General features: G+C 45.1%; 1 protein-coding gene across 6 annotated transcripts in view; it reads left to right on the top strand.

Moving 5' to 3' along the window:
* Positions 1-17,532, top strand: part of GRIN2B (glutamate ionotropic receptor NMDA type subunit 2B) — a 265,833-nt gene that overhangs the window by 185,238 nt on the left and 63,063 nt on the right. For all 6 annotated transcript variants that reach the window (XM_021377811.1, XM_021377983.1, XM_021377897.1 and 3 more), the window contains one exon: positions 2,564-2,678. In XM_021377811.1, coding sequence (XP_021233486.1) covers positions 2,564-2,678 — 115 coding nt within the window. The remainder of the gene's footprint in view (positions 1-2,563; positions 2,679-17,532) is intronic.

Genomic DNA, 17,532 nt, shown 5'->3' with positions numbered 1-17,532 from the left:
GTAAATCTCAAGGCAACTCCATGGATCGGAGTCACTGATGATCCCTCCTTGATTATTATTAGCAGTTCTAATCTTTCTGGTGGAAAACAAACAGAAATTACACCCTCTTGTGTCACATCTCTTACTGATTTATGTGAACTCCTCTTGTCAGGCTGTGCAAGGGAGATTCCCACAGTGGCATCATTCTCGAGTGGGAGGGGAAAGAGGACCAAGAACCACCTAATATCACTATTTGTTTAATTAGACATTGACACTGCTTTCTAAATACTGACACATAAAGCTGCAACTCCCATCAGGCTAACGGCATCCTCATCTTGGAGCCTTGCTTTGTCATTTCTCTGAAAGCCAGTGCAGAGAAGTCATGAATGGGATATAGCTGTAATCTATCATAGAATCACAGTAATTTGAGTTGGAAGGGACCTTTAAAGGCCATCTGGTCCAACTTTCTGCAATGAACAGGGACACCTAAAGCTAAATCAGGGTGCTCAGAGTCTAGTCCAGTCCACTGAAAGGTCTTTATCACTGTCAGAGCATTTCGTAGGTCAGGTAGGCCACACATGCCCACGATGGTCTGTGCTTGGCATTCCTCTCTACCAGAGCAATGCAAACAGCTGGGGAGAAAAAGCCAGAAGATGACCATGTGTGGTCTTGCCATGGGATGTTTTACACTAGGACACAATTATGTGGCTGAGATTTTCCAAGCGACTGATGATTTGGAGTTCCCTCGGTTTTTGGGTGCTGGATGAGTCTGACTGTTGGAAAATAGCAAATAGTCTGTCCTTGAAAATAGGCCTGTTGCAATGTTTCCCACTGGGCTTCTGTAGGCCTGTGTGTTCTACACTGTGTACATCTCCTGAAGGTCACAGCATAGAGGAAGTGTGGAATTTCCTTTAGAATTAAATGTAATTGCCGATTGCATTTGTTTTGGGAAATTAGTGGATGAGTTTTGTTGATGAATAAAAAGGAAGAAATTTTTGGGAAACGGAAGAAGCTAAAATCATGACCTGCTTTTGTATTTGTTTGAATAATTTTGCCTATTAACCATACTTTTGTTAAATTAGTATGGAGTTCTCCGTGGGAAAGTGTGAACTCCTTGAAAGTATCGGAATTTGAGTGTTTTGTATTTTTGATTTGATTCTTTGTTTTTTCCCTTGAAATTGGTTCAAATTAAGTTCAGGGGGACAAACTGAGGCTGAGTATTAGGAAATATTTGCTAGTGTCATGGGCGTAATAGAGCAGAAGAGCCTCTTGTGACTGTAATGGAAATGTTACTTGTGTAATTTACAGAAGAATGGGTGAAGCAGAGGCGGGCAGTGTCCTGGGGCTGCCCTGCAGGCAGTCGGTCACCTCTGCTTCTCCCGTGATTTGATGCTACTGGTGTTAGAGCAGGTGTACAAAGGCGAAACCTACTTCATGAAACAGGACTGTGAATTGAAGTTAAATATATGAACAGGGGAAACCGTCAGAGTGCCACGGAGATGTCTTATAAGCCACTGAACTGTGAAATGTGTATTTGCCTCCCCTTCTTCCCCACAGTGTCATTCTGGATGGTCTGACAGTTAAGAAAACAATAGACCTGATTCTCTTTTACAGCAACACCACTTCAACATGCTCTCACAATGCAGAAATGCCTGGAAATGAGTGTAGTTGTAATCTCGGTCCACTTAAAGGTCTTCCCCACTGCCGGCGCTGAGTGAAGAGGCCCGAGGATAAATGAGACTGAAGCCTGGACTGTTTAATAGTCCATTTGTACAGCTGACATGAGATGGCCCAAAGCAGGGTGCCTCACACAACAGCGACAGAGCCTTTCCAGACAAAGGGAATTGTTAATGTTGGCTGCAGGGATCTGCAAGGCTGATCACCCTGTAGTTTGATCTTGCTGGGTACGTGGCATGGCTCTGTCCTAGTGAAAAGGACTTTCACTGGGCTATCTGAGCACCAACTGGCCCTATTCCTAAGCTGCTTCTGAGGATCACTTTGAGCCCTATAGGGCATACTGGCTCTCATAGGAACAGGGTATCTGACAGGTGCACTGCTCATTCCTCTGTTCCCTGCAGCTTCCTTTATTGCTGCCTGGATGTTTGAGTGGGGAGGGAGTGTATCCACTGCTTCACGTGTGAGACATTGCTGTCCTCAAATGAAATGTGAAATCCCCCTTGGAGAGTGAGCAAAATGTAGGCTGTGGACCATGTTTACACAGCTAATTGCTATGGATCTCTCTGCCCTTTGTGGAAGGAAGAAATCAAAGACTGCGGGCACACATGTATGCATGTGACTTGCTTTCAGGAATTTGGCGAGACCTAACATGGGACACGGCTTCCATACCCAAGTCCTAAATGTGGGCAAGTGCCCTACTTTATCTGATTGCCCCAGTTCCTGGAGTATTTGTTCTGTTTTTATCACCCACTTCCTTTTTGATTTTCCTTTGCTGTCCCCAACTTATCAGTTGCTTGTAGTGTACTTCTGTCACCCTGGCACAAATTGCAGAGGGAGAGGTAGGCTCTTATTTCAGGTTCAGTTCCCAAGCATTAATGTTCATCTTGCTCTTTTCTCTCTCCTACAGGTACCTGATTAACGTCACCTTCGAAGGCAGGAATTTGTCTTTCAGTGAGGATGGATATCAGATGCATCCCAAGCTGGTGATCATCCTTCTGACCAAGGAGAGGAAGTGGGAGAGGGTAAGACATGTTTGGTGATTCTCGAGCTGTGTCAGGCAGGAGGTGGATGGAAGAAGGCTCTGAGCAAATTATCCCCCCACCTTTTCTTCTTATGAAGAGTTAGCAGTTTCCTTCTTGCATCCTGGGCCACTGGTATCTCCAATACCCAGGCTGCTGTCATCACCATGCAGGATGCCATTACATTCTTCCATTAGCATGCATAAAAAATTCATCAGCTTCCCTTCTGTCACCTCTGAACATAAATTTTCTTGTCTTTCAGAGACGAGATCTCCTTTGTGCCATGAGTTTCAGTGGCACAGATGGAAAATACTTCTCTGCATGGCTTGGAGGCTGTGAAGTTCTCTAATGGCTGTGATTGAGCCACAGCCACACTTAGTAATATGCTACTGTTAACTGTACTTGATATATCTGGCCACTGTTGCTTGCAATGGGCTGGTGTATGAAGTAGGATGTGTACATGAGATCATATCAAGTTGCTCAAATATCTAAATTTGCGTATTTCTGAATAATTTGTATGTGACCCAAAGAAACGTTGTGGATTTCTGTGTTAGTGCAAAGCTTTAGTTCATTTCACCTCCCACATAAATGTCGGTGGTCCAGGCTTGGAACAAGCGTTCCCAAAAGGTTTGAATCAGCTGAGCAGAGGGGATAGTTGGAGGTAGTTATAAGACATAGAAAAGTGATGAGGATGAGAAGTTATAGTAAAAGCAAGGAGAATTCAGCAGAGCACTCAACAGATATGAAGCAGATCTCAGGCTGGATGTGATCATGTGCATGGCTTAGAAAAATGCCCCCTTGTTCTACTAGCCAGAAAAAGCCTTTTCTCCATGACTGCTTGGCCAAAGCCAGGAACAATTCATAGAGAAATAGAGGGCTGTCAGAAGTCCATTCAGAAGAGGGCCAGAGGAGCAAATTTTGAAGGAAGCAGAAGAGTGATCTTATTAGTCCCTAACAGGCATTAAGATCTAGTCATTGCAGAAATTTGTGGAGATGGTAAAAGACTCCATCTTGTGCTTGGTTTCCAGGAAGACCCATCTACCTTGTGGTCTTGGCATTGCGCAGACCAGATGAGAACATGTGGTCTGGGAGAGGCAGCAGAGGTCTCAGAGGGACAGGAGCAAGGGGAAATGTAGGACATGGCATCAGCATGTGTAGACAGACCTTGGACATGTTTGGAGGCACGCTGGCTGGATTTTGCCCAGGCAGGTTTAACCTGCCTGCCTACCTCATGTAAAATTCTGCCTGTTGCACAACTTCACCAAAGCCCACCAGGCAAAGACCATAGAATTATAGAATCATACAATCACCAAGGTTGGAAAAGACCTCTAAGATCATCCAGTCCAACCATCACCAATATTTCCCTCTAAATCATGTCCCTCAGTACAACATCTAAACGTTTCTTGATAATCTCCAGAGTCAGTGACTCTACCACCTCCCTAGGCAGCCTGTTCCAGAGGCTGACCACTCTCTCAGAGAAGTATTTCCCAGTATCCAACCTGAATCTCCCCTGCCGCAACTTGAGGCCATTCCCTGTCCTCCTATTGCTAGTTACATGGGAGAAGAGGCTGACCCCCAGCTCACCACAACCTCCCTTCAGGTAGTTGTAGAGAGCGATAAGATCACCCCTGAGCCTCCTCTTCTCCACTATAAACAATCCCAGCCCCTTCAGCCACTCCTCATAGGCTTCTGCTCCAGACCCCTCATAATTTCTTTGCCCTTCTCTGGACGTGCCCAAGGCCTCAATGTCTTTCTTGCAGTGAGGGGCCCAAAACTGAACACAGTACTTGACATGTGGCCTCACCAGGGCTGAGTACAGAGGGACGATCACTTCCCTGCTCCTGCTAGCAACACTATTTCTGATAAAAGCCAGATGCCATTGGCCTTCTTGGCGTGGGCACACTGCTGGCTCATGTTTAGCCAAGCATTGACCAATACCCCCAGGTCCATTTCCTCTACACAGTCTTCCAGCCACTCTGCCCAAGCCTGTAGCATTGCCTGGGGTTGTTGTGGCCGAAGTACAGGACCTGGCACTTGGTCTTGTTGAACTTCATCCTATTGGCCTCAGCCCAGTGACCCTGCCTGTCCAGGTCCCTCTGTAAGGCCTTCCTACCCCCTGGCAGATCGACACTTCCTCCCAACTTGGCGTCATCTGCAAACTTACTGAGGGTGCTCTCAATGCCCTCATCCAGGTCATCAATAAAGATATTGAAAAGGACAGGCCCCAGCACCAACCCCTGGGGAACACCACTCATGACCAGTCGCCAGCTGGATTTAACTCCATTCACCACCATTCTCTGGGCCCAGCCATCCAGTCAGTTCTTTACCCAGCAAAGCAACAGCAAAGAGTGTATCTGTCCAATCCATGGGCTGCCATCTTCTCCAGGAGAATACTGTGGGAGACAGTGACAAAGGCTTTGCTGAAGTTGAGGTAGACTATGTCAGCAGCCTTTCCCTCAACCACTATGCAAGTCACCCAATCATAGGAGATCAGGTTGGTCAGGCAGGACCTGCCTTTCATGAAGCCCTGCTGGCTAGGCCTGATCCCAAAGTACATTTGTTTCTAGTTGGCATCAAATTTCTTCTCACAGAGGAACAGTCTATTATCACAGCAGGAAAACAAGTCAGTAGCAGCACAAACCCTGCTAGGGATTGTTAGCAGGGCAGCCTATGGGCAATTTTGGAATGTGCTGCAGACTCTGGGTGGGGGCACAGCTAAACACAGTTGTGTTTTCATCCTGCTTCTCTCATGCAATACTGTGTTGCACCCTCAGTGAGGACTTGGGGGCTTTCATTAATGGTTATAAGACCTGTTCAGTCTCTGAGAGAGTATCTGTGATCTCTCAGCTAAGCAAATGTGGGGGAGGGATGTTGGTGAGCTTGAGTGGTGGGGATTGGACCTGGGACCTGTCTGAATGTGACATGCCGTCTATGGGGACCACTTGGCATGCATTAAGCTAGAACAGCTCTTAATTTTACAGGAGCTGGGGCTGGACTGAAATGAGATCTGTGATATTAGTGCCATGGTACTAGTTGTATGAAAAGCCCTTAGTGCTTCCTGAGCACAAATGTTTCACCTTGAAGCGGGATCTCACTCAGTGAGGATCAGATTGTTACAATCATGCTCTGAGCTGTTTAAATGTTTTCTTCCTGGAAAACATTGAAATCATCTCCAGCATGCTCTGATCACAAAAAATACATTTCATAGCTGGAACCTTTAAGTCCTGTTATTAGTTTTCTCCATTCAGCTGAAATGCAAACATTAAAGCATAAGAGTGAAATGGCTCTCTGTGGCAAAGATCGTAATTTTGTTCCATGTTTGCAGAGGCACACTAAGTGGAATGCTGGCCCTTAACAGCAGCTCCCAGGCAATGCCACAATATAAACCATAAATTATTCATATATTATTAGCACACAATCCAAATATATTTGTAAGTGAATTGCTTTGCAGTGTAAAATCATCCAAACTTGCAATAATTTCTGTGGAATTAGCAAGATGTTTCAACCTAACAACTTCTAGGTAATACACAGAAGAAACTGTGTGAAGAACAGGAGATTTTCCCAGTCAAACACTCAGGCAGTAGGAGATGAGAGATGAAAGTAGCTGCATGGCAAACACTGATTCAGTCCACTTGTATGCATTCATGATTGCTTAGTCTTTAATTACACCACTGCACACTTTTATCCATTATCAGATGTTGTGCCTGGAAGGAACATCAAGAGGTCATTTAGTTCCGCCCTCTGCCCAAGGGAAGGATCAACTAGACTGAAATGATTCCTGACAGATGTTTGCTTCACCTGTTCTGAGAGTCCTCCGATGCTAGAAACTCCATGAAATTCTGAGGCAGTCTCTTCCATGCCTTCTTTTTCCTTACTCTGGAAAGTTTTTCTAATGTCTAACCTAGATTTCCCTGACTGCAGTTTAAGCCCATTACTACTTGGCATCTCCCTCGTGGACATGGAGAATTGTTTATTCTCTTCCTCTTTTTATCTTCTCTGTGTATGTTTGAAGGCTTCTACCATGTTGTCTCCCAGTCTCTGCTGCAGATTAAACAAGAATTTGTTCAGTCTCTCCTTGTAGGTCACGTTTTCCAGTCTTTTGATCATTTTTATTAGTCTCCTCTGGATTTAGTGGTACAGAAAGATTTTAAAACAGGTGTGAAGCCTTCCATTTTCTTAGCGGCAAAGATGCAGACAGTCCCTAAACCTGTTTCAGATTTATGAAATTTGCTGAGATTTCCGCCCAGTATGGAAAGAAAAATATTGAGAAATGCACCAGCTATTTCAGAACCAGATGTCATTCTCCAGAAGTGCTACAACTGTCCCCAGACCCCAATAATGACAAATCTCCTCCTGTGTCCTTCAGACAAGTGGTAGCCTTGCAGGGGTGACGATCACAAAAAAAACTTGGATAGTTGCCACATTCTGGAAAGGAGCAGTATCCAGAGCCTTTCTGCTACTGTGGGTATGAGTAACAATTCCTCTCTTGATAACAAATGTTCTGCGCTTCATTCACTTCTCAGCACGACTGTTCCTCAGGGGCAGAAGGCTACATGCCTTCCCTCACTAGCTCTTAATTAGCTGTTTAGTAGAGCTCTTGCTTCACTAGCCAGACATAACCTAGGTGTGTTTTTGAGAGCCTATGTGCCTCTGTTGTATTGACTGTAGAGGGGCAGGCACACAGGTAGAGGTGCCCCATAAAGGTTCTGCCTCAGTGCAGCAATAGGCTGAGGTCAGAGGTGTTGTAAGGCGAGCCAGAGGCTAGGTACTGCCCTCATTTTTGTGTCTGTGTTTTGTGTTGGAAGAATTTTCACCCGGGCTTTCTCTTTATTTTACTGATTGTCTTCTCCCTCTGCTCTTCTGTAATCTCACATATGGTGAGGACTTCTGGGTCTGTGATCAGTTTGTGAGAGCTGGCAAGTGCTGTTCTCCAGCTCTTGCTCACATCCACCTTCTCTGCTGAGGCAGGGCACAGCAATCATGTCCCATCAGCTCCCAGCCCCTCCTGTGTGCTGCTTCCCCTTCCTCTAGTGACACTGGGGATGTCAGAGATCAATGTCTCTGAGGTTCCCTCCCAAGCATAGCTTTTAACAAAGGCGAGGTGTGAGTTTTGCATCACCTGTATCACTAGGTTGTCCTCAGCCTCCCACCAGCTAAAACTTTTCTGCCTTTTCTCTCTGTGGGTTCAGAGCACCTTTCCATCTGGCTGGCAACAGCAACCTCTTGTGCTGCCCAGCAGCACCCTCTGATTCACAAGTGTCCTAGGGCTTGTCTTACCTCAAATGCTCTCATAACTCCTGCTCCTGGCTGGACTTGCAAAGCCCCAGGTGATGCGTTTGGCTGAGGTGCCACATTAAGCCATTTTAGACAGGAAGTGTATGCCACCTCCATTCTGCCTGACGTGTGTGCTAATCTTCTGACTCTATGAACCTTCGCCTCCTCTGCAGATAAAATGTTTGCCTGCTGCTCCTCTAATTATCAGTGCCTGACTTTTGACCTCCTAAAAATCAATTATTAGCATCTGTTCTGCTTCTTTTAGCCATGGGTTTAGCCATGATAAGAAGTTCACAGGTTGCTCCTAGCTTGTTCCCCTACTCCACTGCAGATGTTAATGCTCCCCAGGAATGGGGTCATTTGCTGTGTGACATTCTGTCAGAAATCTTAGTGACTTGCTGTTGCATGAGCTTTCTAGAGATGTGTTCAGCCTGGGTCATGGACCATGGAATCATAGAATCATAGAATGACTTGGGTTGGGAGGGACTTCAAAGATCATCAGGTTCCAACTCCTCTGCCACTGGCAGGATTGCCAACAGCTAGATCAAGCACCAGATCAGGCTGCCCATGGCCCCATCCAACCTGGTCTTCAACCCTTTTGGGGACAGGGCATCCACAACCTCTCTGGGCAGCCTGTGCCTGCACCTCACCACCCTCTCTGAGGAAAATTTTCCCCCTGACATCTGATCTCAGTCTCCCCTTCTTTAGTTTAAAACCATTTTCCCTTGTCCTATCATAGAAAGAAGGTGAGTTTCTGAATTAGTGAACTCATGCAACCCTGTTCCCTGCTTACCACAGAGAGGTGTTACGCCCATCTGTGCTCAGGAAAGGTTCCCTTGGAGTGCAGGAGGGAGCTACAGAGAGGAAGAAGGACTGAGGAAAATAAAATGGAAAAATAAGGTTTGTTTTATCTAAAAAAAGAGGAAGGAGAAAAAGACTTTGGACATCTGAAACATTGTTGAAAAAGGACATCATGGCCAGTTGCTTTTCATGTCCACAGTGAATAGGATGAAGAAGAAATCTTGCTAAATTTTCAAGCAGAAAGATTTCAGTTAGGGATGTAGGGAGCTGTCTAATTGTTAGCATGGTGAGACATGGCAAGGCTCATTTGCTGGTGAGGCTCATTTGCTGGAGGACACAAAAAAATATCCAGCAGTGCAGGGTCTGTCTCTCTCCTGTCCTGCCTCAGAGCAGAAGGATACAGAAAGTGATCTCATATGATTCTCTGCCAGCCGACATTTCTGTGATTGGGCGAGCAAGATGAACCTGAGGATTGTCTCACAAGAGCCCTCATTTTATAGGAGAGAAAAACCAGGCCATGGGTAGGCTGATCAGCAAAAACTTCAATCCTGGACCAGTGAGGACATCATTTCTGCAGGCTTCTATCATGTCCCTTTCATCTGAGCAGGCAGTTGGAGCATGAAGCCAATTTTGATGGCTACAAACAACAGCCCTTATGGAGGTACGTGTCACCTCCTCGAGTCTGCAGCGTTGAAGGTCTGGTGAGCACCACAGAAATGCTAAAGACGCTGTAGCTTTTGATAGTGATACAAACTTCAGAGTGATGAGAAACTAACCACCACCTGCTTCTGCAGGACCAGAAGACAGTAATGACCCCAACTCTTGTTGTTTGCAAGCGTATCTGTGTGCATCACAAGCTCAAAGGGAGAATTATCCTCTCTGTTAAGGAAGAAGACATATGGGGCTGGTCTGAAGTCTTTCTGTGCATTAAAAGAAGTATTCACAGTCATTTCCTTCTGCAATTCAGTGTTCCCATGGCAGAAATAACAGGGAAGGGGAGAAAAGGACTGAATATCTGATCAGTATTCTTGGCTTTTAGTAAGGATCTGTGTGGCACTGGCTATTTCTTGAAGAACCAATATAAATCGTGCACATTACATTTTTCAGCAGAAGGAAAGATTTAGATTTGTTTATTTCTTTCCTTTTCTGAAGAAGGCTCTTTAAGAGAGAAACAAGAATACAAGGTTATGAGGTGAAACTTGCAGCTGTGCAAATCCAAGCATCTTCTCTGATGACCCTCCCCTCACTGCCTTTGGAAAGATGACTAGATCATTTGAGACAGTTTCCTCCTTGTGCTGTCTGGTGCCCACCTGAGCAAGCCATTCTGATCACTTACACATGCCTGCACAGGTATGCTTGTCTCACTGGAGGGGAAGTTATTTCTTCAGGCCAGGTTCTGCTCTGTGTGCAGAGTTTTGGCATCTTGTCAGCATGTCCAGGGACTTCACAGAGGAAATGTTTTTTATCCCACCAACTCCTTTTATGGGGAGACAAGATTGGATTGTTTTTGCCAATCAGTCTTGTTTTGCTAATTTCCCTGTGTACATGGGGATTTATGACTCATTGTCCCCAAAGAGAAATAGCATAGGAGTTTGTTTAAACCTACTCAGATTTAGTGACTGATTCTGTTCCCATAGAACCAGCTTTTAGACGGATGTAGCTTCTCTTAGGGCAGATGCACCTCTCTGGATTTAAGCACAAATAGCTGAAATTAGAATAGGAGTCTGTACATGCATTTCCCCCCATATTTGTGGAGTGCTCTTTCTGGACATTTCTCTAAGAGATCATAATTTGCTGAATCACTTGCTTCTCATTAGACAATAGACTTGCATCAAAGAATACATATTTTATGGATACCCCACTCCCAAGCTTGTGCCCCTTAGATGCCTGATCTAGGTCACATCTGATGGCTCTGCTGATGACCCTGATTCAATCAGACAACCAGATGGCTTTATTTGTGCACCTATGCTGCACCCACTGCCAGGAGTTGGCCTGGCTTCTCACAATTGCCTGGGGTGTAGCTGTATGGATTTATGGCTAATTTTGGCTGTGTTAATCTTATATTGATGCCTAAGGAGAAGGGCAGCTGCAAGTGCAACACAAAGCTTTCCTTATCAGGTGATAAATGGAACAATCTTTCTGAAAAAGCCTCAGACTTAAATCTTGTGGTCATTCTTATCAAATGGTATCTTTGCTGACTGATCGTATCAAAGCGTTAGATTAGATTACCGCATCCTGCAGTAACGAGCTAGTCCATCTCTTTGACCAAAGAGGACATTTACTGGATGCTTCCTCCTAACCACCCTATATTCCGACACCATAAGCCATTTGCTGTCTTTGCCTCTTGCTGAAGCAGTTGCTGACTTTGTTTGCTTGAATTTTGGAGTATATTTGTATGATTCATGAGCCTGCAGAAAAGTATTCTGGCTCCCCTCCACCAGGCCCTACTCCTTGGCTACCAGAGAGAATTCTTACATTGAAACAATGACAGGTTCTTGGAGAGACCTTGTCCTCTAATGCAAATCAGATATTGGAAAATCTGGAGATCTTTATTATGCATGGTCAGTGTTGGAGTGCCTCCATTTCCATTCTGGTGTAGCTGATTTGGGCGATAGTAGCTGTCTGACCTGTGCTGGGGTTGCCAGCCTGACTTCTTGGACAGGGTAACCCTGAGGTCTATGCCTGATACACTGATGTGGTAACACAGTCCAGCCACAGAATCATAGAATCATTAAGGTTGGAGAAGTCCACTAAGATCATGTGGTCCACAGGAGAAGACTGCTCTTGCTTTAGTTGCATTCTGGATGGGAGTTCTGGTCTGGGGCTTTCTTCCAGCCCACTTGCCTATGCCACATGGAGAGGGGCTCTCCGTACTCCCTTAACACTTGTTATTTCTTGTGTGTTGTCACTGCTGTCCCCAGTGCCCAGTGATGGACCTGGGACTCCGCTCTGCAGAGAGATATATGATAGCTAACCAGAAAGGTGGCTCCTACCCCAAAATGGTTAGTTACACTTTAATTAGAAGACAAAAGGCAGCAGATGGGTACAGATGGACCAACGGGGGAGTACAAGGGAACAATCAGACAACATTAGTCAGCTTGGTAGGCAGCAGGCTTTACACACCAACTGCCTAACTCTTGTGAAGAGTTTGATAGGCAGAGGAGAATTGTAACTGGCTTTGTGCAGGCTTACGGGGCCTCATTGACAGTGTGAGGGGCAGATGTGAAAAAGCAGTAGAAGTGCTTTTTTTGTACTTCAAACATGATAATGCTGAGAAGGCACAACAGCTCAAAAATATCCAGTGCTGCTGGAAAGTTTCAGTTCTTAACATCCCGTTAGTTAAACCCAGCTTTGCAGAGAACCTAAACTACCTAGGGTGAGGCTACACCTTGCAGTGCAATACCTCCTGCCTTTGCAGAGCTGGTGTGCTGGTCCCAGACCAGTACTGCTTATGGTCAAATCTACTCCTGCTTACCATTGGCTTGGAGGTTTTTGTGGCATGTGCCATGTTGCTCTGTACCTGTGTCCATTCATTGTGATCATTTCATTGATTGTGGAAATATGTTATCCCAGGTTCCTCTCAATGAATATCCATATCTTAATTCAGGTAATAGCTGAAATCCTGAAGGAAGATGAGCATTAAAGTATGGGTGCAGTTATTACATATTCCTGTCACAGTGCTTTATCAAGGATCCATCCCACCATTCCAGATCAATCAATGACATCCTCAAAAATCTGGAAAGGGAGGTGTGATTTGGTTACAAATGAAAGAGAGAAGCACAGTTGTTGCTTTATATTTTTCAGTGGAGGAAAATAAAATCAAATTTCTTTTTGAGTTAACACAAAATATTTTTGGACCTGAAAAATATGTTTTCTCAGGTCATTTAAAGGTATTAAAACCATTTTGCAACATAGGCCATTTTTGATAGAAAAAATGTCATCTGAAAATGAAAATTTCTAAAGCTTTCATTTTGTGCATTGCCATTTTTAAGCAAAGTATTTCACTGTGAAATAACTAAGTGATATTTGCTGACATTTTAAGAATCCTCTCCCTTCCACTCACTCTAGGACCAAACTCTTCCTGAATATGCAAAGGGAAAAAACAGTTGAGAGAAAAACACAAGAATTTTGTTGGCTTTAAGGTTTGAATTTCATGGATACATGAGGGTAGAGAGGAAGCAACCAACCAAATGGAGCCCAAAGAAAGCGCTAGCAGAGCTTCTGCTGAAAGAGCCTCACAGGGGGTGGCAATGCCCCTACTGCCTGAGGGAGTGTTTTCATCTGTTCGGTTGCATTTGCTTGAGACTCTGTCTCATGTTGATGTCTTCGCTTGGCCTGTGATTCCTTCGCTTTTTTCTATTTTTACATTTCTTGAATATTATTAACTGGAGGCTCTGTTTTCTTTCCATTGGGCTTGAGAGAAAGGAGGTGATGCTATGCCCTTATTTGCATATTCATAAGGCCCTGCGTTTTTCTTTCTTTTTCTTTAATTTTGTTTTTCTTCCTCCTCCTCTCCCCCCTTTTTTTTTTGCTAGGGGTTTGGCAGTTTGCTTTTCCTGGCGTAGAAGTCTGACCAATGCAATCAAATGAAATGGAAACAAATTTTTCTTTCTGTGGAATCACTCAGACTTTTGTACAGTAAGGAGTAGCCTGTTTGTCGTGTCTTTGGCTTGGTTTTGGCCCTCTGGTATTGGTTCTGGCCAGCACTTGGTTCTCATGTTCCCCTTGCTTGGATTTTAATCCTGAATTTGCCTACTAGGTTGGTTTGCAGCTGACCTCCAGAGGTCCCTTCCAACCCCTACAATTCTGTGATTCTGCAATTCTGCATCTTGGCAGTATTTCTTACAAGACTCAGACAGTCTTTTCCCCCACTAAGAGTGCTTTTCTCTGCACTCTTACGTGTTAACTTCTCTGCTGCTCCGCAAAAGTATCTGGTGTTAAAACTGGTTATCGCTGCAGCTACTGCATGCTTGAGTTTCCCTCACTGCACATGAACTCTGACACGCACTTAGTGCCATTGATTTGAGTGCACAATATGCTCAGCGTCGTTTGTTTTCCCTCTGCCTGAACTGTGTTTTCCCTGAGTCTGTAATTTTTTCAGACTGCCTTCAGTAACATTAGACGCCAGCGCTCACTTGTTCCTTGCTGTGTCGCGGTGTCTGAGTTTCAGTCGCTGTCCCTTGGCTTTTCTTCCTCGGGAAAGGGGTTGGCGTTACGGACCCGGGTTTATTTCTAAGATGTGCTGGGGGCTGTGCTGTCGTCTGCTGAGTCAGGAGTTTGCCAGGCCTATTTAATTTCCTTCTGCTGAGCTCTCTGCATTCTGCAATGTCTCCCACCATGTCAAGCCCGGAAGGTTGTTTGACAGCCTTTTTCTTGTTCCTGTTTAAGCTTTTGACTTGGTCTGCATTTTGTGTGACAGTTTCTGGCGCTTGTTTCCCTTAGGTTTATTTCCTCAGTTCCTGTACCGATAATGACTTACAATTCTATTGTTCCTTCCTTCGAGAAGGATCCTAAGCACTTTACAAAATTAACATACAGGCAGCATTTCACTATGAGTAACGTTCAGCCGCTTGTTGGTGGAACGAGGTTAGGCTGTTTAATGATGCAGAGCAGCACCGTGGAGCGGTCTCGGATAAGAAAGAGGAGTCTCAAGCAGAAGGAGGTGAGGAGTTTTTAAATGGACTTTGGCCATTGTGTCCCCAGTCTTGGGGAAAAGTGACATGAATTGAGACCAGGAAAGATAAAGCCTTTGTCATTTCTTTGCCCCAGTAGAGGAAGGATGCAAAGCTGTTGGAGCAGGTCCAGAGGAGGGCCAAAGATGCTCAGAGGGCTGGAGCACCTCTCTTATGAAGGAAGGTTGAAGGAGCTGGGCTTGTTTAGCATGGAGAAGAAAAGGCTCTGGGGAGATATCACTGTGGCCTTACAGTACTTGAAGGGAGCTTACATGCAGGAGGGGGACCAACTTTTTACAGATGTTAGGACAAAATTCTTTACACAGAGGACAGTGAGGCACTGGCATAGGCTGCCCAGAGAGCTGTGAGTGCCCCATCCCTGGAAGTTCAAGGTCAGGTTGAATGGGACCCTGTGCAGCCTGAGCTGGTGGGTGGCAGCCCTGCCCATGGCAGGGGGGGAAACTGGTTGGGCTTTGAGGTCCCCTCCAACCTAAGCCATTCTGTGATTCCATGATTCTACAGTTCTATAATTTTCCAGATGATAACGCCTAAGCCTCAGAACTATGGTAGGAGGAACAAATGATTCTGTGAAAAAGCGTAGTTTGTTATCAATGAGAACATTCATTAATTTTGGTCAGATCCGAAAGATTTCTTTTGGAAGTTTTACTGCTGTAATTGGACACAGACATTTTTGTGTAAACTCACAAAAGCCTTTAGATACTATGCAAAGAGGCAACATGGAGGAGGGAATGGCAGCATCTCCCCCAGATCTTGGTGCCTCGTTAGTCAGATGGTGAGGACAGGCTCTCAAGCAGTGGGAAAATGGAGCTCATATCCCTCCGGCCCGATTCAGAACCAAGGCTGAAACTGAGGTTTCTGCCATCTCTGAGGAGAGAGGTGGAACCCTTGAGACTGAGTTTTATTTTCTTTTGAAAAATGCTATTTCTTCCCAGTGAGTAGTTAAAGTTTTTGCAGTCGTTTGTTTAGATCCAAATTTCCATCACTTTTATTAATAACATCTGATAACAACACAACTTTTGTGTGCATGCAGAATGGAAGAGTTTGATTAATGGGAAATTCAAAAAAGCAAGCAAACCTGGCTTTATGCCGAAGAAAAACCTTTGATATTTTTTTCTGTATTTTTCAGACCTCGCTTTAAAAAACTCATGCTTTTGCACAGCCTGATCAGTACACCATCTGGGTCAGTGCTGGAGCATGCTGGGCCGGCACTTGCAGGGCTGGGGGAAGCTTGCTGCCCACTGCATAACACGGGGCACACACACTGCAGCAGCTCTGCTAATAGGTGCTGCACATCCCTTCATACTCCACTAAATCCACAGTGGTATTATGTAATACTGTGGTGTTTTGTTTTTTGTTCTTTCTCCAAAAGAAATAGTGATTGCTGGTAGATTAACTTACATTGGGTGCAGCAGTGGGTAGCAGAGATGTGCTTGAGGTTCACCAGTCTAAGGAGCATCATATGACAGTCTCACTGTCCAGGCTGGCACGCTGGGAATAATAGAAAAAGACCTTTTCTCTGCAGTCTGCTGTCTGAGATCAGCTCTTGAACACTGAGCTTAACTGTTTGCTCCAAGCATCATCTGGGTGTTTTCAGATTTTGGGATAGTTCAGGTCACTCCTTAGAGGCCAGTGTTTTACTTTTGTTCTATTTTAGAAGTGGAAGCTATTTGCTTTCCTTCTTAGATGTGTGCTCATTTTCACTGAGGCCAGAGTTCTTTGTATCACTGCATTTAATTATGTTTGCTTTGTAGACTGCTGAGATTATGGCAGCATTGCATTCCTGTAGCTTTTCAGCCTCTGAGATGGGCTTCCTGTGGACAGCAGCTTCCCTTGAGCTCCTCCTGTGCATAGATCAACCTGCATCTGTAGGTTTCTCCAGCTCCATTCGTCGTCCCTTTTCCTACAGCAGGTTGTTATTTGAGGTCCTGGCTTTTGCAATGACCAAGGAACAAACCAATGGTGTCTTTGAACAGTTGTTCTCCTCCGTGCTTTGTCTCCTGTGTTTGGTCTGAGAATAAACCCTGTGTGTGTATACATTTTCCTGCTCATTGCACAGACACCTTGCTCCAGCCTGGGACTAATGGAGACACTGTCTTACAAATAAAGGTTAAAAGAGTACAGTCTGGTGAAATCTGCACTGAGGACTCTCTCCATTAGGAAGTCCCCTGTCTCAGATAAACGCTCTGAAGTATTCCCAGGGTCTACTGTGCAATGCTACCTGAACTTTAGTTATAACCTATTTTCTCTCGATAGCCTGTGTCTTACTGGATCCTCACATGGTTGCTGAGGACAGATTTTCCTCAGGCTGTATTTTTGCCAGATAGAGAATACGATAATTTCTTGCAAACGTTTGAAGGGTATAATCAATAAGAAAAGGAAGGGCTTCTTTAGGACAATCCAAGTGAGTGTAATTAAAGAGTAACGAGGAGGTAGGAGTTAAAGCAAATGTGTTTTTATGCTGAAGATCAGGGATCAGTGGGTTCTTTTAGAAGATGCCAACCAATTGTCTCAGGAGTATGGTGGGAGCCTTGTTGCTGCAGCTATTGAATGTGAAAGGGGAGGCGGAGAGGAACTGACTGGAGGGGCATCCACTACACTTGATATCCTCACTGCTCCAAGCCTCCCTGTGTATGGTTCTGGAGCCCTCCCGGGGAAATCCTCCCTCTCCTGGACGTGCTCATCCCTCAGCCAGCCCCTCTGCCCTCCTGCGAGTGTGAGCACCGAAGAGATTTCCCTCCCCTTCTGCTTGAAGGGAGGGAGCCCAGTATGTGCTGTAACACAGAGGACTGAGAAGCCTTCCAGTGCCCCGAGAGTGGCAGGGCTCTGCACTACCCATGCTGTGCTTGTGCGGGTGGAATTTTCCAGGAGCGTCCCCCTCCACCACCACCACCCCTTTGCGAACTTTCAGAAACGCAACTCATGAAAATGCATTCTTAGCACACAGCTGACTTGGTCAACATCTGGTTTCCAAAGAAAGTGCTGCGAGAGATTCAAAATTGCTGTACTATGGAAAAAATGACTTGGGGTAATTATAGATACCTAACAATACAATTTAATTTCTGCCTTATCTTTCCTATATAGTGTATCTG

This window comes from Numida meleagris, chromosome 1 (assembly GCF_002078875.1).
Source record: "Numida meleagris isolate 19003 breed g44 Domestic line chromosome 1, NumMel1.0, whole genome shotgun sequence".
Lineage (NCBI taxonomy): Eukaryota > Metazoa > Chordata > Aves > Galliformes > Numididae > Numida > Numida meleagris.
This window is presented reverse-complemented; position numbering and strand designations above follow the sequence as displayed.